The 24,164-nt window shown below is 53.0% G+C and overlaps 1 protein-coding gene across 2 annotated transcripts; it reads left to right on the top strand.

The window, feature by feature from the left end:
- Positions 1 to 129: 129 nt before the first annotated feature.
- LOC309839790 (dual oxidase 2) lies at positions 130 to 17,460 on the top strand (the record flags this gene model as incomplete). Of its 2 annotated transcripts, none has more annotated exons than XM_082681717.1 (33): positions 130 to 202; positions 490 to 579; positions 831 to 995; positions 1,594 to 1,781; positions 1,936 to 2,137; positions 2,236 to 2,402; positions 2,783 to 2,843; positions 2,991 to 3,087; positions 3,531 to 3,621; positions 3,896 to 3,998; positions 4,485 to 4,648; positions 5,183 to 5,358; positions 5,560 to 5,678; positions 6,040 to 6,177; positions 6,400 to 6,513; positions 6,711 to 6,913; positions 7,209 to 7,394; positions 8,170 to 8,395; positions 8,475 to 8,568; positions 10,167 to 10,354; positions 10,876 to 10,945; positions 11,370 to 11,453; positions 11,989 to 12,167; positions 12,325 to 12,555; positions 12,716 to 12,815; positions 13,522 to 13,571; positions 13,863 to 13,990; positions 14,242 to 14,395; positions 15,672 to 15,904; positions 16,130 to 16,288; positions 16,612 to 16,767; positions 16,918 to 17,046; positions 17,324 to 17,460. In XM_082681717.1, the coding sequence occupies 33 exons, from the start codon at positions 133 to 135 to the stop codon at positions 17,444 to 17,446; spliced, it is 4,638 nt and encodes a 1,545-aa protein (XP_082537843.1). In that variant the 3' UTR covers positions 17,447 to 17,460. The 2 variants fall into 2 exon arrangements, with proteins under 2 accessions (XP_082537843.1, XP_082537842.1); XM_082681716.1 differs by having other exon boundaries at positions 133 to 202; positions 10,167 to 10,358; positions 10,859 to 10,945.
- Between the last annotated feature and the right edge of the window lie 6,704 nt (positions 17,461 to 24,164).

Below are 24,164 nucleotides of genomic sequence, written 5' to 3'. Positions count from 1 at the left end.
ACGTTTCTAAAAGCTTCGATCCAGAAGTGGACACGGCTGGTGCCTCCTCCTCCTGTGCCAACTGTCGGTGTGGGGGACGCCTGCTCCGTGTCTCTATGTACCACCTCCCACCCTTTTGGCCACAGGGTCAGCATGGTCCGTGCAAGGCCAGAGGCCCTGGTGCTCCTGGGAGCTCTGCTGACTGCACTCCTGGACCCAGCGGGTAAGTACCAGGCGCCCCTAGTTCGGGATGTCTCCCAGTTTCCCTTGGGAGTTGGGGAAGGGAGACGTGCAGGCAAGCGGCTTCCTGAGGCTGGAAGATCGGGTGAGATGGCTGAGCGGCTCAGCCAGATGGGAAACTTCCTGGCGCAGCCTAGACGCCGGGCGAGTATCGCCACTTGGGTCGGGTTGGGGGCGCTCGGCGGTCTGGAGAAGCACGGGCCGAGGCCGTCGGGTCCCAGAGGGGTCGCAGGGAGGCTAGCACTGAGTGGACCACCCTCTGACCCACAGGAGGCCAGAACTCAGTCTCGCTGACCTGGGAAGTGCAGCGCTATGACGGCTGGTTCAACAACCTGAGGCACCACGAGCGTGGCGCTGCCGGTGCGTCCCGTGGTCTGGGGTGGAGAACGGCTAGTGAAGGGCAGGGTCGCGGGAGACCCGGCGCGGAGAAGCCGAGAGAGCGAGCCGCCAGCCGCCCGGCTGCCTGCGCCGCGAATTCCTGTACACCCCTGGGGACAGAAGAAGGGGTCTCGTCAGTGGGAGTGGGGAGTTGGAGGGAGGAGTAGAGCGAGTTTCGTGGGCTTGTTGGAGACGGAGTGCTCAGACAGAGCCCGGCTCCCTGCTTCCCACAGGCTCCCGACTGCGGCGCCTTGTACCTGCTAATTACGCGGACGGCGTGTATCAGGCTCTGGGGGAGCCGCTGCTGCCCAACCCGCGCCGACTCAGCAACGCCGCCATGCGGGGCAAAGCTGGGCTGTCATCCAGCCGCAATCGCACAGTGCTGGGGGTCTTCTTCGGTGAGAGCAAAGTGGGAGAACGCGTCTTCGGTGAGGGTTGACCTGGCGCTCAGCTCAGAGCCTGGGGAGAGGGGCCCTGAGGCCTCTCTGCAAGTCCACAGGAGACCGATACAAGACCCTGAACCACTTCCTCTCCCCACCAAGCCTCACTTCAAGCCTTTCTTCCTCTTGGAGGGATTTGGGGGTGTTGATTCGGGGGTATTTGCTCTCCTAATCTTTCTCTTATCACTGACTACAAACCCAGTAGTGCCACTAACCCTCATTATAGCTCTTAGAAGCTGATTCCACTACCGCCCCTCTCCTGTTGTGATTATATCTTCTTTCCCCCGAAGAGGGAGGGAGAGGCAGGATCTGTTAGGAGAGGGGGACTGGCTTGGGGGAGCCCTTACATTAATTCTATTATTTTGATTCTCCCAACAACATTATAGGGTGGGCGAGGAGGGTACTATAACCCCACTTTGCAAATTAGAAAAATGTTTTAGAGCTGGTGGCGCGGAATTTGCCTTGGAACATCTGCCTTTAGGCTCTTCAGAAATTGGCGTCAGCCTTGGCGGTGGGGAGTAGCAATTCTCACCAGTTTGCCCCCCGACGCCCGCAGGCTACCACGTGCTCTCGGACCTGGTGAGCGTGGAAAAGCCTGGCTGCCCAGCCGAGTTCCTCAACATCCACATCCCGCCCGGAGACCCCGTGTTCGATCGCGACCAGAGCGGGGACGTGGTGCTGCCCTTCCAGAGGAGTCGCTGGGACCCCGAGACCGGACAGAGCCCCAGCAACCCCCGGGACCTGGTGGGCAGGGCAGGCGGCTGGGGGGGTGGGGTGGGGCGGGACCTGAGGCAGCTGTGGAGAGGCTCCCACCACCCGCAACGGCCGCCCGGCCCTCGCCCGCCCTGAGCCGCCTCGGCCACCCGACCCCCGGCTCAGCCTCCCGCTGTCCCCGCAGACCAACGAGGCGACGGGCTGGCTGGACGGCAGCGCCATCTATGGCTCCTCGCACTCCTGGAGCGACGAGCTGCGCAGCTTCTCCGGTGGGCAGCTGGCGTCGGGGCCCGACCCCGCCTTTCCCCGGAACGCGCAGGACCCGCTGCGCATGTGGACTGCGCCCGACCCCGCCACGGGACGGCGCGGGCCCCGGGGGCTGTACGGTGAGGCGGCGGGGGCGCGGGCTTGGGGCCGGCGAGGTGCGCCCCCCTCGGGCCCACCCGCGCTCAACTCCTCCCCTGTGTCCCCACCGCGCGGGCAGCCTTCGGGGCGGAGCGAGGGAACCGCGAGCCCTTCCTGCAGGCGCTGGGCCTGCTCTGGTTCCGCTACCACAACCTGTGGGCGCAGAAGCTGGCCCGCCAGCACCGGCTCTGGGGGGACGAGGAGCTGTTCCAGCACGCGCGCAAGAGGGTCATCGCCACCTACCAGGTCGGTCGCGCGGCCCTGCCCCCACGTCCTTGTCCCCGGGAGACTCCGCTGCCCCGCAGAGCCCTCCATCCTTGGACAAGCCCACCCAGAAACACCCCTCCCCAGACAGCTACCGTCTAGGGAAAGTCCCTGAGAGTGATAAGGAGGCAAAGCGCTAGTTATACCAGAGGTTTTCTCGTGATTGTTATTTAGCTGCCCCTCCCCCCTGCCCTCGTTCCTCGTGGGCAACGGGAACCTCCTCCCCTCTCCTGTTTGAGTGTCTCTCCCGTGACTGCCCTGCCTGGTCCTCGTCTCACACCTAAGCCTTCCTTGAGCTCAGATCCTTCCTGGCCTGGCTGCTCCAGCGCTGGCCTCCCATTTCCCCCTCTCTTGACCCTCAGAACATCGCGATGTATGAGTGGCTGCCCAGCTTCCTGCAGCAAGCACCGCCGAATTACACAGGTGAGGGAGTTTGGGGAACACCTGGGCTGAGGCGGGGTTTGGGGAGGGGGAGGGGGTCAGGATCCATAGGACAAAGAAGACAGGTGGGTTCGTGTGACGAGTGTGTGAGGGTAAAGAGCCTATTTCTCTTCTTACCCCTGTGGACAGAGTACCGCCCTTTCCTGGACCCCAGCATCTCTCCGGAGTTCCTGGTGGCCTCTGAGCAGTTCTTCTCCACCATGGTGCCCCCTGGCGTCTACATGAGGTGAGGGAGGGTCTGGCTGAGCATCACACTGGCAGAGGTGAAGAATTAGTGGTCTTGTGGGCCTGGGGCCTTTTTTACACCCCTACAGTTTCATGGGGGAAAAGAAGCAGAATTTGGTGCCCTGAAACAGCACCCTGGGGTAGGAAGTTCAGTCTTAACAGGAAAATCTCCCCATTTCCTCCTAATGGCTGAACTTCAGTTGTTGAGAGCAGGATTTGTCCAGCAGCTGGGTCGCTCTCTTCCCTCCTTCCCTTCCTACCCTGTGTGGACAAAGAGCAACCTCTACCTTCAATCCGCACTCGTTGCCAAACCCCTGCCATGTTCAAGGAAGTTCCGAGGACACCTCTTAGTACTGGCCAGGCCCCCTCTGAATCCCTCGCCCCACTCAACCCCACCTCAACTTCTCTGAATTCTCTTACTGCATCCTTGATTCCCCATTTCAGAAACACCAGCTGTCATTTCCAGATGGTCCTGAATGAGGGTTTTGGCAGCTCCCCAGCTCTCAGAGTCTGCAACAGCTACTGGATTCGGGAGGTCAGCCTGGGGTCAGGGGCAAGGGGAGGTGGGTCAAGGTCAGTCTTATCACACAGGCTGGGAAAAGCAACAATTCCAGTTCTTAGGTGTTGCAGCTCCAGGGTGGTGGGAGTTGAAGGGTAGAGTGATCAGAAAATTATCTGGGGACAACAGCTCAAGAGAGTCTAGGACTGGCCAAGGGCCCTTTATCCTGAGGTGCTGCAGTGGTCCTGAGAAGGACCTGGCTTTAGGGAGGGGCCTGAGAACCTACCTTGAGTGTGTTGTTTTATTCCAGAACCCCAATCTGAACAGTGCCGAGGCAGTGAATCATCTCCTGCTGGGAATGGCCTCCCAGATTTCGGAGCGGGAGGACAACATAGTGGTTGAAGATCTGAGGGGTAAGCACTGGAGGCAGAGGGGATGAGGGCCCAGAGGTCCGGGAGCCTGGGGACCCTTCTGGGTTAAGCATCAGGCAGACCTAGGGTACCTATAAAGCAGGAACATAGATAAACACACAGCAAACAGCCATTAGAAGAAAACAAGCTTTATTCTAAATTACTAACATCTGAGGGTGTGGGGGAAGGGTGGCACCACAATCTCTGGTGCTTAGGTCGCTAAAGGTTTTTGTCCAGCCCTATGCTGAGGTTAAGTAGGTGGGACGGGGAATTTACTGCTTGGTGACTAGAACAGTCCTGAGTCTTAGGGGAAGAGTTTTGCCAGAAAAATTGCCCCTGGTCACACATGATGACAGTGACCCTGCACCAAGGCAGGGCACATGTCGAGGAGTGCTGAGTGTGGGTAATGCCAACAGCCCAATTCAAGGCTGCTGGGCGAAGAAGGGTTAGAGGGACTGAGCCTAGAGCCTGGTCCTCTCTCCTCCTCAGATTACTGGCCTGGCCCTGGCAAGTTCTCCCGCACTGACTATGTGGCCAGCAGCATCCAACGTGGCCGAGATATGGGGCTGCCCAGCTATAGCCAAGCCCGACAGGCCTTGGGGCTGGAGACCCCAGGGAACTGGAGTGACCTCAACACCACCGTGGACCGTCAGGTCAGGAATAGTGATGATGATAATGGCAGCTAAAGCTTTCTTGTGGTGATACTGTTCTAAGTCCTTTACACATGTAACACATTTAATCTATGTCAAGAACGTTACAGAGTAGAGACCATAATTATCGCCATTTTACTGATGACATAATTGGTAAGTCAGTCTTGGAAGCAGGATTTAAATTCAGCCATCTGATTCCAGAGTATCCTCACCACTGCATTGTACCATTACTGCAGAGTGGCCCCTGGGTTGGGTGCCATTGTCCTATTCCTGCAGGATCTCGCCCCATGAGTTGGGTGACCCTGAAGCTGCTGATCACTGGGGATAGGCGGTCTGGGTAGTGACGCACTGGTCCTCCCACCAGACTTGTCACCACCTGAGGAGCGCTGCCTAGATAGAGGACACTTCCTCAGGCCTGAGCAGCAAGCCAGGCAGCTGATGGGGTCCTGTGTTTGAGGGATGGGGCAATAGTGGCTGCCCTCCCAACACAAAACCGTATCCACGCTCACACGCTCCTCACTTCCTGTGTGGCCCCAGATGCTGGAGGCCATAGCCGCCCTGTACAACCAGGACGTGTCCCGGCTGGAGCTACTCCCCGGGGGGCTCCTGGAGAGTCATGGGGGCCCTGGACCCCTCTTCAGCACCATCGTCCTCGATCAGTTTGTGCGACTGCGAGATGGCGACCGCTACTGGTTTGAGAACAGCAGGAATGGGTGAGGCCTGCCTGGGTTCCCACCTCAGACTCTACCTCGGCCTGGGCCCCAGACCCTCTGCCTGTAAACAGCACCCGGATGTCCCAGCACCCCTCCCCAACCCCTCTCGATCTCTTTTCTCATCTGGGTCCCTGGGCCTGAGTTTGCTGGAGACCTGTGTCCCCTTCCCATCCCAACAATTCCTGGCTTTCTCTAACTTAGGCTATTCTCCACGGAGGAAATTGCAGAAATCAGAAACACCACTCTTCGGGACGTGCTGGTGGCTGTCACCAGCGTGAACCATAGTGCCCTGCAGCCCAATGTCTTTATTTGGCAACAAGGTGGGTGGCCTGGGAGAACACAAGCAATGGTGGCAGAGAAGAGACAGAGGTTGTGTGGGGATCACTTGGTGCTGTCCAGGGAGCTGGGCACCGGCAGCTCCTTCTGTGTTGGTCTGGGAGGCCTGCATTAGGCCACCTCCCCCAGTAGAGACTAGACTGGTTTGCAGGCTGAACCTTGTGGTCAAGTTGGGATAGATGCTGAGAGATGGGATGTGGAAGAGGAATTTTTGACGGGAACAAGTTCCAGGGAGGAGGGTTTGGGAGGGAGTGGGTACCTGGTCCTTTATAGGACAGAAGGGAAGGCTGCCTGGCCAAGGAGTGGGATCCTCAGGCCCTGAGATCTTCTGTGTCTTTCCCTCAGGTGCACCCTGCCCTCAGCCCCGGCAGCTCACAAGTGAAGGCTTGCCCCCCTGTGTGCCCCTGACTGTGACTCATTTCTTCAAGGGCAGTGGTCCTGGTTTTGGCATCACCATCGTGGCTCTGTGCTGTCTCCCCCTAGGTGAGCCCTTTACCCCTTCGCCCATTTCTCTTCTGGCTCCCCTCCTCCTCACAGACTGTCCCTGCCCCTCATTATCTGCTGGCCTGTAAGGCTAGCTCCTAGGTACATTTGAAGCCAGGCTCAAGGGGCCTTGGGAAGGGAGGGGCGGCAGCCAAAGCCTCAGTGAAGCTGTAGGCGAGGCCGCGCCCCCCCCACCCAGTGTCTCCTTCTGACCCCCTTCAGTGAGCCTGCTTATCTCTGGGGTGGTGGCCTATTTCCGGGGCCAAGAGCTCAAGAAGCTACAAAAGAAAGGCAGAGAGAGTGTGAAGAAAGAAGCAGCCAAAGATGGAATGTCAGGTGAGATGGGGCCAAGGGACGGGAAGAAGGAAGGGGACAGATGGGGGGGCGGTGCTGGGAGAAAGAACCAGGTTACAGATGTGGGGAGAGAGCCAGGCTTTGGGGGTGCCTGCTCAGACTGGCAGAGTGGAGCTAGCCTGAGGGCAGGGGCCTGGGGAACTCTGCTGAACCACTCTGCCCCATTGTCCCTTCCCTAGCGATGGAGTGGCCGGGACCCAGGGAGAGGAGCTATCCCATCACCATCCAGCTGCTCCCAGACAGGCGTCTGCAGGTCCTGGACAGGCGTCTCTCTGTGCTCCGCACCATCCAGCTGAGGCCCCCGCAGCAGGTCCACCTCATCCTGTCCAGCAACAGCGGACGCCGCACCCTGCTGCTCAAGATCCCCAAGGAGTATGACCTGGTATGGCCCATCCTGCCTCCCCAGCTTGGGCTGCCCTCGCACATCTCCCCTCTCACGGCGAGTCCTCTCCGGCCACCCCGTCCTCAGCTACAGAGCTCAGTTGTGAAGGCTGATGCTGGGAGGATCCACTCCTTTCAGAGGTCCCCAGCCCCACCACACTCTCCCTCTGATCCCCTTTGAGCCTCTCACCTGGCCCCAGCCGGGATGGAATGGGGGACAGCTTTTTTCTCCATCCCCCAACCCAAGACCCTCTGAGGGGAGGCTGAACCAGAAGCTTGAGCCTTCCTCCCACCAGGTGATGCTGTTTAACTCCGAGGAAGAGCGAGGCACCTTCGTGCAGCAGCTGCAGGGCTTCTGTGAGAGCTGGACTCTGGGCCTTGATGTGGCTGAGATGAGTGAGAACGAGCTGTTCAGGAAGGCTGTGACCAAGCAGCAGCGGGGCCGCATCCTGGAGGTCTTCTTCAGACACCTCTTTGCCCAGGTGCCTGACTGTGCCTTTTGGAGGCAGGACCGGGCCCAGGGGTTGAAGGGACCCTGGGCTGGACAGGACCCTATGTGGGGTGATCTAAGCTTCTGCTCTGCGGGCTGGAGATTTCAGTTTCCTCATCTATGAAACAGTGATTAAAATAGGATCCATCCCTCTAGGTTGCTGTGAGGATTCAGGGAGATGGTCTACATCAGTGGTTCTCAAAGTGTGGCCCCTGGACCAGCAGCAGCAGGCTCATCTGGGAATTTGTTAGAAATTCAAGTCCTCAGGCCCTTCCCCAAGACCTAGGAAATCAGGAACTCTGGGGTTGGGGCCCACAAGCCCACCAGAGGCTTCTGATTCACTCTAAAGTTTGATAAACACTGTTCTATGTGTGCTTGCTTCGTTATAGGCATTTAACAAATGGTAGTTACATGTATATGACTTTTAAAATCAGGCACATGACAGCCCTGTCTGAATTGACAAGAGAATGTATCTTTAGCCCCTTCCTCCCTGTCCACTTAATGTCTGCTGCAGCTTCTGTCCCCAGTGTAGGCTCTCTCACTTTGCATTCCCAAACCGTGCCCCTCCCCATTCCCACCCCATCCCCTGCTACAGTCACCCCCTCTGCAGGAAAGCAGAAGCCCAAGTCAGAAGTTTATCTAATGACCGTGAGCAGCCACCAGGACTCACCCTTTCTGAGCTGGACTTTGGGGAGATGTGAGAGGTCACTGAACTGCTTCCAGCCTCACCTCCTTCTCTCCTTCCCTCTGCTGCTGCCCGAGTGCAGGTGCTGGACATCGACCAGGCAGACGCCGGGACCCTGCCCCTGGATTCGTCACAGAAGGTGCGGGAGGCCCTGACGTGTGAGCTGAGCCGGGCCGAGTTTGCCGAGTCCCTGGGCCTCAAGCCCCAGCACATGTTTGTGGAGTCCATGTTTTCTCTGGCCGACAAGGACGGCAATGGCTACCTGTCCTTCCGGGAGTTCCTGGACGTCCTGGTGGTCTTCATGAAAGGTAGGGGGATGGTGGACCATCCCAGGAGTCAGGTGTCTTTCAGCAGAGAGTTGACGGGCATCCCCCTATGTCTTGCCAGGCTCCCCAGAGGACAAGTCCCGCTTGATGTTCACCATGTATGACCTTGATGGGAATGGCTTCCTCTCCAAGGACGAGTTCTTTACCATGATGCGGTATGGGGTGGGCCCCTCCAGTCCTGAGACTTCCTGATATTTTAAACAGGAAAACAGGTCAGGTCAGAGGAGGGTAGGCGAGGAGGTTATGAGTCCATCTACATTGAGAGGTGGCCTAGGTACTATATCCTAGACGCTCAGAGCATCCAGCTTCAGAAGTTTATCTGGCCAGGCCCCTGCCTCCAGGAGAGTCTGTATTTGCAGTGCCAACACCACCAGAAAATTCTCCCTAGTTACAAAAGACAACCAACATCAAGATGACCAGTAACAAAGCCCACTAACCCCTTCTGGATGCCTTTGGGTCTTTGCTAACTCTTCAAATGCTGTGCTTTACACAGTGAGATAATGAATCATGGAGGACGGATGCCCTGGGTTACTGCCAGTATTAATCACCATGACAGGCAGGAGGAGAAACATGGAAAGTTCTTCTATATTCCAACCCTTCTCTCCTCCTGCTTCTTAAGCCATTTCTGGTTGTGGTGTGCCGATAAAGACCAGTTTTGAGCTCACAGGCTTATTCCTGAAGACCGTGCTCCACAGCTGCCTACAGCTCTATAAGGACAGGGTTCATATCTCTCTTTGTTCCCTGCTGAATCCCCTCCTCCGCACTGTGATTGGCACATAGCAGGCATTCAATACATAGTTAACTGAATCAGATGAAACAAATAAGTAAATGAATAAACAGAGTGCGTAGAACAGCCCAGACCCTTTTAACTCTTCTACCCCTGTAAGCCTCCTCATTGCTTTCAGCTTTCACCTTAACTGCCACATTCTTTACAGTCCAGATACCACAACTGGACATGGGCTTCTGAAAGGGCTAGGGCGAGGCGCATTGCAGTTGTCCCTCGCTGGGCGTGCTGCTGCAGGACCCTCTAGGAGACGGTCTCTGCCCCCAGGGGCTGAGGTCCACCTCCTTGACCTGTACTCAGTGTGGCTCTTGCTCAGTCTCACCCTGAGCCAGTGGGATGATGTGTTTTTTAATGTGATGGCAGTGCTTGCTGTGCCGTGCACACAAAGGTCTTTTTCTGCTGGACTCGCACAAACTTGCATGTTTGTTTGCTTTTGTCCCAAAGCACAGTCTAAGAAAAGAGTTATGGCCCCTGTAGCTGCCACTGTGGGTGCTGTCACATTGGGTGTGGAGATACTCCTGCCTATGCCCCAGGCTGTTGGCACAGGAAGCAGCAGCCAGTGCAGCTACATCTCCTCTCCCAACCCCCCGCTGGACCACGAACGGGGTGCCCAGCGGTGGTGTGGGAGGTATCAACATAAGAGCCTGCCACGTGAGAGAGCCATGGCACACCTGGACAAGTCCCTACACTAAGTGGACATTCATCCCAGCTGTAGGTGCCCCCCAGTTTGGGGACTGCTTTCTTTAACTGGTCAAGGTCACTTTGAATTTTGTTCTGCCTTTTGAGCCCTTGGCCACCCCACCCAGCTTAGCGTCAGCAGCAGGCTGGATGAACACCTTCTCAGTGCCATTTCCTGGGTCACTGGTAACCACATTAGATAGGCCGGGACCCACCCCACCCAGCACCTGCCTGAACCTGACCTTGCCAGGTGACAGGCTGCGTTCGTCTCTCCTCCCTCCCCCTGCCCAGGTCCTTCATCGAGATCTCCAACAACTGCCTGTCCAAGGCCCAGCTGGCTGAGGTGGTGGAGTCCATGTTCCGGGAGTCGGGCTTCCAGGACAAGCAGGAGCTGACGTGGGAGGACTTCCACTTCATGCTGCGGGACCATGACAACGAGCTCCGCGGCACCCAGCTCTGTGTCAAGGGTGGAGGTGGAGGTGTGTGAGTTTGGAAGGCGTCAGGAATGGACGTGTCTTCAAAATGAGAGTTCCTGGTGCATAGCACTCAGGTCTTATTTCTCTTTTAGTCCTTGGTGCCTGGTAGAGAGCCAGGCACGTGTAATCAAGGGCATCACATACACCTGCGCAATTTATGCACAAAGATACCCACTGAGGGGTCAGGGCAGGCTGAAGTCCAGCCTACATTCTACACACCAACCATGTGCATTGGTCTGGGGTGTGTCTGGCCAGAGGAAGAGGCCCTATTTTCTCTACACAAAGGACCTGCAGGGTTGCATCCGCCTGGAGGGGGGCCCCTTTTCTAATTGCACTCAGTTGCCACATTGTCTAGCAGTGGCCGCCGCCCTGTGTACAGTGGGTGCTAGGTGTGGGCAGTGAGGGGAGCAAGGCTGGGGAAAGAGATGGGGACACGACCAAGTCACTGGCAAGTGCCACGGCAGCCTTCCTTGGACAGTCTCCTCCCTCGTGGGGAAGCCCGTCCAGCTTCTTGTTCTCCCCAGGTACTGGAGACATTCTTAAACCAAACGTCAGCTGTCGAGTGTCATTCATCACTCGGACTTCTGGGGAACGGTGAGTGGGAATGGGGCACTGGGAGGTGCCCCGGCTGGGTCCCCTGCAGAGAAATGAAGGAGTAGGGCTGGTGGAATCAGCCCCTGGGCCAGACATTTGCTCTGAAAGTAGCTTTCAGCGCACGGTTGTTCTAGCCCAAGTTCCAGCTGCCTCACACACATAACCCCTTACTGCTCAGGAGTCTGGCTCTCTCCCTGCCCCTCCAGGACAGAATCATTCTACAGAACATGTGATCAGATCATGTTCATTCCTTCTGTCTTGCCTTCTGCCTGGCTTCTTTCTGACCGGTTTTATGGGCAGGTTCTGTGGACAGAAATGAGTCCCAGGATCTATCCCCTCCCACACCAGCCCCAACTCTGACTTGGCAGTTCTTCTCCTGGCTGCAAAGACAAGGGGAGAATGAAACCCATTTTTCTCTTCTCAGTTCTTACCCTCAGGGAGTGGGGCTCCCTGTCTCAGAAGCCCCAGAGTTGGGAGGCCCTGGGTTGAAGAAGAGGTTTGGCAAAAAGTAAGTGTTTCCCAGACCCTTGACCCGAGGAGACATGGGGAGAAGTCTCAGGGTCTCTGGTCTGCGCACACCCCCACACACAAGGAACCATCCTGAGACTCATTCCAGGTGTCCCTGACCGGATTGGCAGGCTATTGAGTTAATGACTCTTCAACCTCTTCCAACCTCTGCACCCTAATCTTCAGGCAGGGGGCCTGGCACTCGGATGCAACACCAGGCAGTGAGGGGTCTCCTGGCTCCTGCCTGCTTTGGGCACAGCAGTGAGGCCTGTGCAGGGAGCAGGAAGAAGGAAGCACAGAACAGAGAGGAGGAGGTGGAGATGGAGTCGTGGGGAGACGGAGGAGTGGGTGGAGAGGGCAAATAAAGCTGAGAGGTAAAGGCTTGGCAGAGTGGATTCTACCCCCCAAAAGCTTTTTCTTTCATCTGTTGTGGCCCATCCTGACCGCTACCAGATCACCAGGTCTCCTTCATAGGGTGGCATTTAGGGGAGGACAGGGTGCCCTGATCTCAGGCCACCTGCCTCCCATTGCTGCAGGGCAGTGGTGCCCCCTCCCCGGCTATACACAGAGGCGCTGCAGGAGAAGATGCAGCGGGGCTTCCTGGCCCAGAAGCTGCAGCAGTACAAGCGCTTTGTGGAGAACTACCGGCGGCACATCGTGGTCGTGGCAATCTTCTCAGCCATCTGTGCCGGACTGTTTGTGGAGCGTGCTTACTGTAAGGAGAGTTCCAGGTTGTGGGCAGTGGGAGGGGAGACGTGAGAGCCTTCTGGTTGTTATTCTTGATCCTCAGGCATCTGGATAGGGGAGCCCAGCTGTTCTGACTGGGGTCCAGGCTTCTGTGCTGTGCTGATCCACCCCCACTGTGCCCCCAGACTATGCCTTTGTCTCGCCACCCTCGGGCATTGCAGAGACCACCCTCGTGGGCATCATCCTGTCGCGGGGCACGGCGGCCAGCGTCTCCTTCATGTTCTCCTACATCCTGCTCACCATGTGCCGCAACCTCATCACCTTCCTGAGAGAGACCTTCCTCAACCGCTACGTGCCCTTCGATGCCGCCGTGGACTTCCATCGCTGGATCGCCATGGCTGCTGTCGTCCTGGCCAGTATGTGGCTCCTGGGCACGCTCGCCACTGCTGCAGTCCCCTGGGTCGAGCTGTGGGGGAGGCAGTGGGGAGACTGGAGCTACTTATACTTCCTGTTCTCCTCGGGGCTGGAGGTAGAGTTGGCCCTGGAGGCGTCTCTAACAGGATGTGTCTCTTTCAGTTTTGCACAGTGCTGGCCACGTGGTGAATGTCTACATCTTCTCAGTCAGCCCCCTCAGCCTGCTGGCCTGCATCTTCCCCAGCGTCTTTGTGAATGATGGGTCAGTTTTGGGGAGGGTCCCCCTTGGGAATCCTGGGGCAGGCCTCAGGGTACAAGAGAAAAGAGGTAGATGGCCCTAGACCCTCCACTCTCTCACTAAGTGAGGGCGAGAAGGTAGCATCCTTGGGGAAGCTGAGAGATGACTTCCTTGCCCTCAGGAAGGAAGCAGGCCGTAATTGGCCAGGAAAGGAGTTTGGGAGATGAAGTCGGAGCCTCTTTCTCACGTGTACCTGACACATAGCTTGCTATCTCAGCCTACTGTCCATTCACTGGGCAAATATTTGTGGAATACGTCCTGTGTGTCCATCCAGGAGCCAAAGAGTAGGGATGCCAAGATACATGCAGTCGTTCAACAAATATTTATTGAGCATTTACTCTGTGCTGGGCATTGTTTGAGCATAGGGATAGAGCATGGAGGTAAGCTCCCTGCCCTCATGGAGCTTACAGAATATGAACCAAGCACTTCAAGGAAGCAAAGGTCAGCTGCAGTAGGAGAATTCAAGATAACACAGGAGGAAGAATTGCTTTGAGATCAGAGGGTGGAACTGCAGGAGGCTGGGTGCCATGTTCTTTGGAAGGACCCTTGGCCATCTGGGTTGAGGCCCAGTAACCTCCGCATTCAAGGCCGTCAGGAAGAGAGTCACATTGCAACAGTGGTGGAGCCCCTCCTGCCCCAGCCTGAGGCTCTGGGTGTCTTTGTCCTACAGGTCCAAGCTTCCCCAGAAGTTCTACTGGTGGTTCTTCCAGACAGTCCCAGGTAAAGAGTAGACTGTATGTGGAGTCTGGGGTTTCTGTCTGAGGACTTTTGCTTTTGTCCTCCCTCATCTTCCCATGAATACACACTTGTCTATAGTGGTCATAGGATCCCTTTGCAGCCTCCAGCACAAGCCTCAGCTCCAGCTTCTTTGGGCAAGCTGTTCTGGGAGCCAGGGAGGGATGAGAGAGGTCAGGGAAGAAGAGCGGAATGGGGAAATGCCCTCTGGCATTCTCAGCCCAGGCTGAGGTCCCGAGGCCAGGGGCTCTCTGACCCTGTCCCCGCTGCCCCCAGGTATGACAGGGGTGCTCCTGCTCCTGGTTCTCGCCATCATGTACGTCTTCGCCTCCCACCACTTCCGGCGCCGCAGCTTCCGGGGCTTCTGGCTGACCCACCACCTCTACATTCTGCTCTACGTGCTGGTGAGGGACTTCTCTGGGCAGGGCCAGGCCACAAGGCAGAGATGAGCACTCATAATGTGGGGAGGGAGCAGGGTGAATTGGACGCAAGATCTCAGACCGAGACCCCAGACCCGAGATCACAGCCTATGGAGCCTATGCCAGCCCCACCTACCCTGCCCAGGCCCAGGGCCCAGGCAGGAAGTATCTGGGTAGGGTGGGTGCAGGAAGGGAGCCAGCTGGGCCTGAGCTATACTAACTGGCCATGTCTCCAGCTCATCATTCACGGCAGCTTCGCTCTGATCCAACTGCCCCGTTTCCACATCTACTTCCTGGTGCCAGCACTTATCTATGTGGGGGACAAGCTGGTGAGCCTGAGCCGGAAGAAGGTGGAGATAGGCGTGGTGAAAGCAGAACTGCTGCCTTCAGGTACCAGGCCTGGCCTGACCCTCGGTGGGCAGCATTGGAGGTCAACTCATGGGACGTGGGAAGACAGCTCCCCAGGCCTCCTCATCCCATTGCTGCCTCCGTTAGCCTCTCAGGGACCCCTGCAGCTTTCCTGATGGAACTACAGCCCCCAAAAGAGCTGTGTTTAGTTCCCAGGAGGACTTACAGACAGTGAGAAGTGACTATGAGAAGAGGAGGCTGAAAGTGCATTCAGAGGTGTTTAAGGACAAGAAAGACCCACGCTTGTGTGGCCTGGGTGCAGGGTGGGGAACCATACACCCCTCTCCCATTCCGTCCCTCAGAATAACCTCTCTTCAGAGACAGATAAATGGCCCAGACTGCAAGAGTCTGTTGTTGATAGTCAATGTTGGCCAGAGTGGGGATTCACATCAATGTAAAGGGTGGTAGAAGATAACTTAAGTGACAAGGGGCCAGCTAACCTTCAGGACTCACATAGTAAGAAAATTAAACCTCACTTCAACTGTATTTCAATCAAGATTATTTAAGAACAAAGTCTCAGCATGGTATTAGCATGCCTTCTGCATCCTCCAGTACTTGCGAATCTCCTTTTTCCACAAAGAGAGAACAAGCCTGAGGCTCAGCTATGGTCAGGCAACAAACAGTATCCAGCTAAAATTTGATAAAACATGGTACCTTCTGTTTAGACCACATGATACTTAGGCAAGGCAATGTAGGGTATTGGTTAAGAGCTTGGACTCTGGAGCTAGATAGAGCACGGCCTCTGGAGCTAGATAGAGCACATGATGCTGGTTTTCTACTCACCTTAGGGACCTAAATGTTCTTCTCAAGGTAAATTGAATTGAAAAAGTAAGTCAATTTAAAGAAAAATGTTAGATAAATGATAGTGCAGCAGGTGTGCTGATATGGCCCACCATAAAGGTAACCCTCATATGGTGGAGGTTTGGCAAACACTGAGATGGTACCTGGGGAGCCTGAGGTCCCCTGACCTAGTAGGCTGGTATCCAGGACAGTGGTATCAGGCCTGGGCCCTTAGTGGGAAGAAGCAGCAAAGAGGAGGGGAGGGGCTGGAACAGGAGAGCAGAGAAGCCCAGCTCTTGAGTTACCCAGGAAACAGAGAAGGGCGCCCTCCAACTCCCAGCCCCAGAAGCCATACTCGCTCAGATCATGTTACTACTCCCTGTGCCTCAGGTGTGTGGAGAGGACAGGGTACCTGCCAGTCCTCAGGTACCAGGAGCAAGCCCTCTGATCCCTGCCCCTCCCTGCCCATGACCCCCAGGAGTGACCCACCTTGAGTTCCAGCGGCCCCAAGACTTTGAGTACAAGTCAGGACAGTGGGTGCGGATCGCCTGCCTGGCTCTGGGGACCAACGAGTACCACCCCTTCACCCTGACTTCTGCACCCCACGAGGACACGCTTAGCCTGCACATCCGGGCAGCAGGGCCCTGGACCACCCGCCTCAGGGAGATCTACTCACCCCCGACGGGTGACAGCTGTGCCAAACATCCAAAGGTGCCCATCACTGGGAACCACTTTTGGGGTTCTGGCATTGATAGAAGGTCCCCACCCTCCCCGACCTTGGGATAAGATGCTCCAGCCACCCCAAAGCCAGACTGGGAGAGGGCTGGGGTGCCTCAAAGAAACTAGTTCTCCCTGTCCTCCCTGCCCCCCCCCCCATTTCTAACCTCAGAGCTGGGGAAGGGCCAGGCTCATCTCATCTTCCTCTTCTGTTGGCAGCTGTACCTCGATGGACCATTTGGAGAGGGCCACCAGGAGTGGCATAAGTTTGAGGTGTCCGTGCTGGTGGGAGGGGGCATTGGGGTCACCCCCTTTGCCTCCATCCTCAAAGACCTGGTCTTCAAATCATCCTTAGGCAGCCAAATGCTCTGTAAAAAGGTGAGTGTCCCTCTCCCATTCTTCAAAGAAATGGGGACAGACAGCCTGATTGTGTCCCCACATCCCAGCAGAGTAGCATGATAAAAAGTCCCTGGCTCCTAGGCAACTGGTTCTGCTGGGACCATTCATACCCAGTTGCCCAGATGGCAAACATTTGAGGGAGGGTAGGAGGTGTAGCCAGAAGAGCCTCTGCTGGGATCTGTGGCTAAGAAGCCTTGGATCAGGCCTGTGGGGGTCCAGGGCTTCCCACCATCTCAGTATAAGCATCTGGGTAGAGGAATCTTGAGCTGAGCTGAGTCAGAGCTTTAGTTGTGTGTCCCCAGATCTACTTCATCTGGGTGACACGGACCCAGCGGCAGTTTGAGTGGCTGGCTGACATCATCCGGGAGGTGGAGGAGAATGACCACCAGGACCTGGTGTCCGTGCACATCTACATCACCCAGCTGGCTGAGAAGTTTGACCTCAGGACCACCATGCTGGTACGTCAGGGCCGGCCAGGCAGGGCAGCTCAGTGGGTATGTGGGTTGAGGGTAAGGATGGCCAAGGCAGGTGGGTGGACCGCCATCTGGACTAGGAGCTGACCCTGGCTCTGCCTGGCTGTGACCTTCCTCCTCTACTCCCTCCCCCAGTACATCTGTGAGCGGCACTTCCAGAAGGTGCTGAACCGGAGTCTGTTCACGGGCTTGCGCTCCATCACCCACTTTGGCCGACCCCCCTTCGAACCCTTCTTCGACTCTCTGCAGGAGGTCCACCCAAAGGTCAGTCCCACCCCGACCCATCCTTCCCCTGCCAGGACTTCCTGGCCCTCAAGCAGCCTGCAGCTGGGTACTGAGCAGAGGACCTCAGGATGGGGTCAAGCATTGGAGAAGGGCTTCAAACCCCACCCCCTGCCTCCCCAACTCAAGCTGCCTTCTCAGGGCCTGGGGTCAATGGCCTGGTCATTCCAGCCAGGCTTGAGAAGCAGCTCCCTCCTGGGGAGGAAGCCCACAGGCCTCTGCTTCTCTGCAACCACTGCCCCCCCCACACACTTGACAGGTGAGGAAGATTGGGGTGTTTAGCTGCGGCCCTCCAGGAATGACCAAGAATGTAGAGAAGGCCTGTCAGCTCATCAACAGGAAGGACCAGGCCCACTTTGTGCACCACTATGAGAACTTCTGAGCCCTCCCTCCCTGGTTCCTGATCCCTCCGTGGACCAGCCCTGCCAGCAGTTTCTGTCAGAATTCACCTCAGGCCTCAGCTGGAGAGCTGGAAGAGCCTCTCCCTCATTGCCCCATCTGTCCCAGGCTCTGAGAAGATAGAGGAGACCCTTCTAGCTTAAGCCACAGCAGGCTGTGGCAGACAAAGTGGGGAGGGGACAGTCCCTGCCTTGTGACAACTATGGAGGTGAAGAGATACAACCGCATTTTCCTCTGATAGGTCCCCATGTCTGTTTTCCTCCCAGAAAATCAATGTATTGCTTTGGTATTTTCTTGGCCTAGGCATTTGAGGGAGGACAGGGTGGGGATACCTGGTGTGAAGAGAGGGTTCAGAGTGAGAATCTCCTCAGAGCCCAGCTCAGAAGTTGCGACGCTAGACCTGGATGGCCTGCCTGCCTCAATTCAGTCTCCGAGGCCTTTTCCCTCCAGCTCTACCCCCCAACCCATTCCTGCTCTGAGAGGATCAGGAACCCTGAGGAGCAACCAGCAACACCCGCTGCCCTCACCTCTTGGCTGGCCCTTCTCTTAGCCTGCTGGAGCAGCCCCTCAGCTCTGGTACCAAGGGAGTCCAGCCTCTCTGCCAATCATCCAGAGTTCCCACTCAGCTCCCCTCCTCCACAGGACTTGGATGACCAACTGTCCCAGTTTGCCCAGGACTCTCCCAGTCTTGGCACTGAAAGTCTCTTGTCCTAGGAAACCCCTCAGTCCCAGGCAAATCAGGGCAGTTGGTCACCTTCCACAGGAGCCAATCTGGGACATCACCTCCATACTCTTTAAGACCCTTCCTTTTCCTTCTTCAACTGGCTCTTTCCTCAAAAGCTAAGCTGTAATTTAAAAAAACAAAAGGTATAATTTGCATAAAGTGTACAAATCTTAAAGTTACCATGTACTACATATGTTACTACTACCCAAATCAAGATATAGAACATTTCCATCACCCCAGAAACTTCCCTTGTACCCCTTCCAGTCAGTCTCCCCAAGCCTTAGAAGCAACCACAGATGTGATTTTTTGTTATTACTCCAGATTCATTTGGTCATACTGAATGTACTCTTTTGAAACTGGCTTGTCTTACTTAGCACAATGTCTCTGTGATTCATCCATGTTGTATATATCACTAGTTTGTTCCTTTTTATTGATGTGTCGTATTCCATTGTAGAGATTACCACAGTTTATCCAATCTTCTGTTAATAGACATTTAGATTGTTTCTGGTTTTTGATAATTATGAATAAAGCTGCTATGAACTTTCTTAGGACTTATCTTTTGGTGAACATAATGCACTCATTCCTCTTGGGTATGTATCTAGGAGTAAAATTGCTGGGTAATAGCGTCCTCCAGCCAATAGGATCTGTGGCAGGGAGAGTTTCAGGCCATCTCCACATTCCTGCCCCAGGCTTCTGTCCTCATTGGTCATACTCTGCCTCTTCTGACAGGTCAGATGCCTTTAGCTCCCTACCCTCTGTACTGAAGGAATCTCTCTGACAGAACTGGAAGAGCACCAGATCAGGAGCTAAGAGACCTGGATACGAGTGCCACCTTTGCCTATATGTAGCTACCGAGGAAAATCCCTCAACTTCTCTGAGCCTGTTTTCTCATGTATTAAAATGTCTGTGTGGGTATTAGGAAGACAGTGATACTGGCCCAGAAAATTATACAGATGAGAAAATTTATGAGAATATATTATACAATTGCAATGTATTTTGATTATTAATCTACCTATTTCCTAACAGCATCAGACCTCCAGGCCTCCAGCCCTCCTGCCCCTCACTGGGTCTACAACCAGTCACTAATCCCAAACTCCAGCCCCTTAAGTCTCAGCCTTAGCTGTATTCCCAACTCTGGCCCATCAATTCCTTCCTTGTTCCTTTCTAAAGACCACTCAAAATATTTATCTGTCTCATCCTAATTCATCTACCCTTGCTAGATCAGATGATATTGTTAACATGGCTGTCATGATTGTCCATAATATTCTCTACTCAGCCCTATCCTCCCTACCATTCCTGAGCCTGAGTGAGGGTCTCCTGAAGACTCCATGATCACTTTTTCCCAAAGCCCAGACAATGTCAATTGCCTGTCCAGCTGGACAGAAGGATGTGCCATCATGATCCTGAGTAGCCTCGGGTGGCTCTTAGGCTGCCTGGCGTTGACTCCAAACCCCAGCCAAGTTCTAGATATCAGCTATAAGCATGCATTCATATGATCTGACTGCTATCCAATCTTGCTCAATTTCCAGAATCCCACTTGTTGCTGTGATAAAAGTCAAGGACTTGCAGAGAGGATAGAAGTGTTTTCAGCCTGGTCATTCACCAAAACCTCAGTGGGCCCCACCCTTCCTGGAACTTTGTAGCCAAGTTTTCTTGGGAAGTGGATCGAAAGGGAAGATCAGGCAGCCAGCAGGTGATATGCCTTTGGACTGAGAAAATGAAGTCACTGCACAAATGGGTACAGGGGAGAGGTTAGACTCTGGAAAATATGTAAACGTGGGAGGCCACAAAATGTCTCATAAAAAGAGGACTAGGGAAAGGTGACTCAGAAAAACTTCACGGAAACTGTTATGTTGACAGTGAGAAAGAAAGCAAACCTTTTCTGCTCCAGGTCACAGATATAGGTCTCAGGCCCTAGGACAGAGCCCAACCCAAGCCCTGCCTCATAGACATAGGAACGCGGATGAGAATGGAACAGGGATGGAAAAGGAATCCGGTGGGATTAGATGGAGATAGGATTGGAGATGGAGAAGATGAGGATGAGACTGGATGGAAGGGCTTCAGGGTCTGGTGGGAAGGGAGTGCACAAGGATGGGGAGGTGCTGAGACCAAGCTGTAGAAGAAAGAAGTGAAGGCTAGCTCTTTGTCTTTTTTTTCAAACTTTCCAGATCCAGCACCATTTGAGAGGGGAGAAAGTTGATAAGATGTGGCAACCTTCCCACCCACTTGCTAAGAATTTTTGAGTAAGAGGAGCCAATCTAGCATAATCATTAAGAGTGAGGGCTCTTGACAACACAGCCAGAAATAATAAATAAATATATATATATAAAAAGAGTGAGGGCTCTTGAGTCAAACTGGGTTTGACCTGAGTCAAACTGGGCCACCAGCTGGGTGACCCTGAGCAAACAAAGGAGCTCTCAGTGCCTCATGTTGCTTCTTCATAAAGGGGGGAATAACAGGAGTATCTGCTTCCAGGAGTTTGGAAAGACCCCAATGATATAATTCAATTCAATTCAACAAATGTGTGCTGAGCGTCTATTCGATCCCAGGTGAGGTCCTGCTCCCATGAAACTTAGCTGTTAGTGGGAGCAAACAGACAAGAAACAAGTAAAAGAAAAAAAGGAAGATAATTCCAGATCATGATAAAGAACTTGGAAAATAATAAAACAATAATCTGATAGTGAGTCACTAAAGGGGACCCTTTAGATAAGATGATTAAGGGAAGGCCCCTGAAGTGACTCTAAGATATTAACAACTAATGCACACAGAGCTTGCTGTGTGCCCAGTGCTATTGTGAATGCTTCATATGTATTAACTCACTTAATCTTTAGAACAACCTATGCAGTAGATATTACCATTCTTCCCATTTTATAGATAAGGAAGCTGAAGCACAAAGAAGGCTTAAATAACTTGCCCAATATTGCCCAGAATGTAAGTTGAGAGGTCTAGATTTGAGCCCAGAAAGTTTTAATCAGAGACCAAGCCCTTAACTACTGCTTTATCTTGCCTCTCAAAAACAGGCTGCAAGTGTGCAGGCAAAGATAATGTATGATAGCCTTTAACTGTGCCTGACACTTCATAATATTATTGTTGTTGTCATCGTTATTATTGTTATTAAGAGAAATTGAGGTTCCAGGAGGCAGAGCTCCATATTCTGAGGAGTTTGGAGTGTTTGGGGCTTGAGTGATGCTAAGTGGCGTGTTCTGACTGTCCTGTGCTGACTGCTCCCTTCCCTTCCCATCTCCCCAGGAAGGGGGAGGAGGAGGAGGAGGCCTGCCTTATCCTCTAGGGACATCAGGCCCCCAGATCATCTGGAAGTCACTCTATCCTGGCCTTTCCTGGAATGCAACAAGGAGAGCTGACCACCTTCCCACCCAGTCTCCAGGAAGTTGTAAAGGGTCTGGGAACTTCTCCAGCTGACTTCTCAGGAATTATCTTCCTCCCTGGAAGGAGACTTCAGATGAACTGTAACATGAAGGCATTCCCTTTTCTGAGATTGAGAGACTGGCAATAAAATTCTAGGAGAAACTGCCCAAAATGCACTGGATGCTGGGTCGGGACCTGGGTTCTGTTTCCAGCCCTACTACTAAAATCATTGTGCGACCCTAGGGAAATCACCTGAGTTCTATGGGCCTCAATTTCCTCACCAAGAAAATAAAGGGATTAGGCTAAGACCCCATCCAGACCTAAAATTTTACTGTTCCCCTCTGCACTCATTATCCTAAATGAATGGAAGTCCTATATTAGGAAAACAGCTTCTTTGGCCTCCCATCCAAGGTTCAATTGGCTAGGGGAAGGAAACCAACATTTAAAAATTTGTATGTGTTTTAGATCCTATACCACATTTACATAAATTGCCTCATTTAATCTTCACAATAACTCTTTGGAGAAGGTATTGTTGCTTTCATTTTACAGAGAAGGCACCTGAGGCTCAGAGAGCAAATTGCCCATAAACATCCAAGAAGTAACAAGTAAAACCGGGATTTGAAGCCAGGTCCCATGAAATCTCAGAATCTCTGCTCTTTCCATCCTGGTGCCTCTAATGGTATAGAAAGAGAAGACAATCAAGAAGCAAACTATAGCGTGGCGACTCTAGTTAATAATACTGTATTGCATATTTGAAAGTTGCTAAGAGAGTAGATTTTTAAAGTTCTCATTACAAGAAAAAAATTTTGTAACTATATAAGGTGACAGATATTAGTTAGACTTACTGTGGTGATCTCACGATACTGGATCATTACATTGCACAACTGAAACTAATATAAATGTTATATGTCAATTATACCTAAATTAAGAAAAGAAACAAACATTTTCATAATCTGTTTCTCATTGTTAATTATTCAAATAGTATTTATTGAGCAACTGCTGTGACAGATCACGTTAGAGCCCACAGGACCCAAAAGGAATGCAAGATGTTGGGTTGGCCAAAAGGCTCATTCTGTTTTTTCCATAAGATGGCTCTAGTAGCACTTAGTTGTCTTTAACTTCATTTGAAACAATTTTGTTAGATTGTATGTGACAGCTGTCATGTCAGCGTGCATTTTAAAAAAAGACATCAAAATTGGTGAATTTTTGTGTAGCCATTTTAATATTGAAGATGGAAGGAAAAAAAGCAACATTTTTCAGCATATTATGCTTTATTATTTCAAGAAAGGTAAAAACGCAAAAAAAGATTTGTGTAGTGTATGGAGAAGGTGCTGTGATGGATTGAACGTGTCAAAAGTGGTTTGTGAAGTTCCATGCTGGAGATTTCTCGCTGGACAATGCTCCATGGTCAGGTAGACCAGCTGAAGTTGATAGCGACAAAATGGAGACATTAATTAAGAACAATCAATGTTATACCACACCGGAGATAACCAACATACTCAAAATATCCAAAGCAAGCACTGAAAATCATTTGCACCAGCCTGGTTATGTTAATGATGTTTGGGTTCCACATAAGTTAAGCGAAAAAAACCTTGACTATTTCCACATGTAATTCTCTACTGAAATGTAATGAAAATGTTCCGTTTTTAAAACAAATTGTGACAGGTGATGAAAAGTGGATACTGTACAATAATGTGGAATAGAAGAGATCGTGGGGCAAGCAAAATGAACCACCACCAACCACACCAAAGGCCAGTCTTTATCCAAAGACGGTGACATTGTATACATGGTGGGACTGGAAGGGAATCCTCTATTATGAGCTCCTTCCAGAAAACCAAACAATTAATTGTAACTATCTTAATTAATTGCAATTATCCAATTCCATTAGGATAATGGCAAGATCACATGTTTCTTTGATCACCAGGCAAAAATTGTTACAGCTTGGCTGGGAAGTTCTGATTCATCCTCCACATTCACCAGACATTGCACCTCTGGATTTCCATTTGTTTCAGTCTTTATAAAATTCTCTTAATGGAAAAAATTTCAATTCCCTGGAAGACTATAAAAGGCACCTGGAACAGTTCTTTGCTCAAAGAGATAAAAAATCTTGGGAAGACAGAATTATGAAGTTGCCTGAAAAATGGCAGAAGGTAGTGGAACAAAAGGGTGAATACGTTGTTCAATAAAGTTCTTAGTGAAAATGGAAAATGTGTCTTTTATGTTTACTTAAAAACCGGAGGCACTTTTTGGCCAACCCAATATATCCCAGCCCTCTGGGAGTGGAAAATTAGCCCAGCTCTGGGGAAAAAGTGCAGTAATGCATCACACTTGCAAGCACAGTGCTTGTTCAAGGTCCGTCTTTCCTGTTATGCTGTAAGCTTCTAGAGGGTAGGGCCTGGGCCCTTGCTGTTTCACTGTTGTTTCTCCACTGCCTAGCAGAGTGCCGGGCACAGAGCAGATTCTCGCGGGCTTTTTGGTGCATAAGTTACATTACACAATAAGTAATTGATTAAATGCCAAGATGAGTGGGTGAGCCGTGAGGGAGTTCAGGAAACGTCTCTGGAGGAAGGAGCTAAACCTTGAAGGATAAAGGTCAATTGTACAAACTCAT

Source organism: Grampus griseus (genome assembly GCF_964374135.1).
Source record: "Grampus griseus genome assembly, chromosome: 2".
Lineage (NCBI taxonomy): Eukaryota > Metazoa > Chordata > Mammalia > Artiodactyla > Delphinidae > Grampus > Grampus griseus.
Note: the sequence above shows the minus strand (reverse complement) of the source record. Positions and strands in the feature narration are given on the sequence as shown.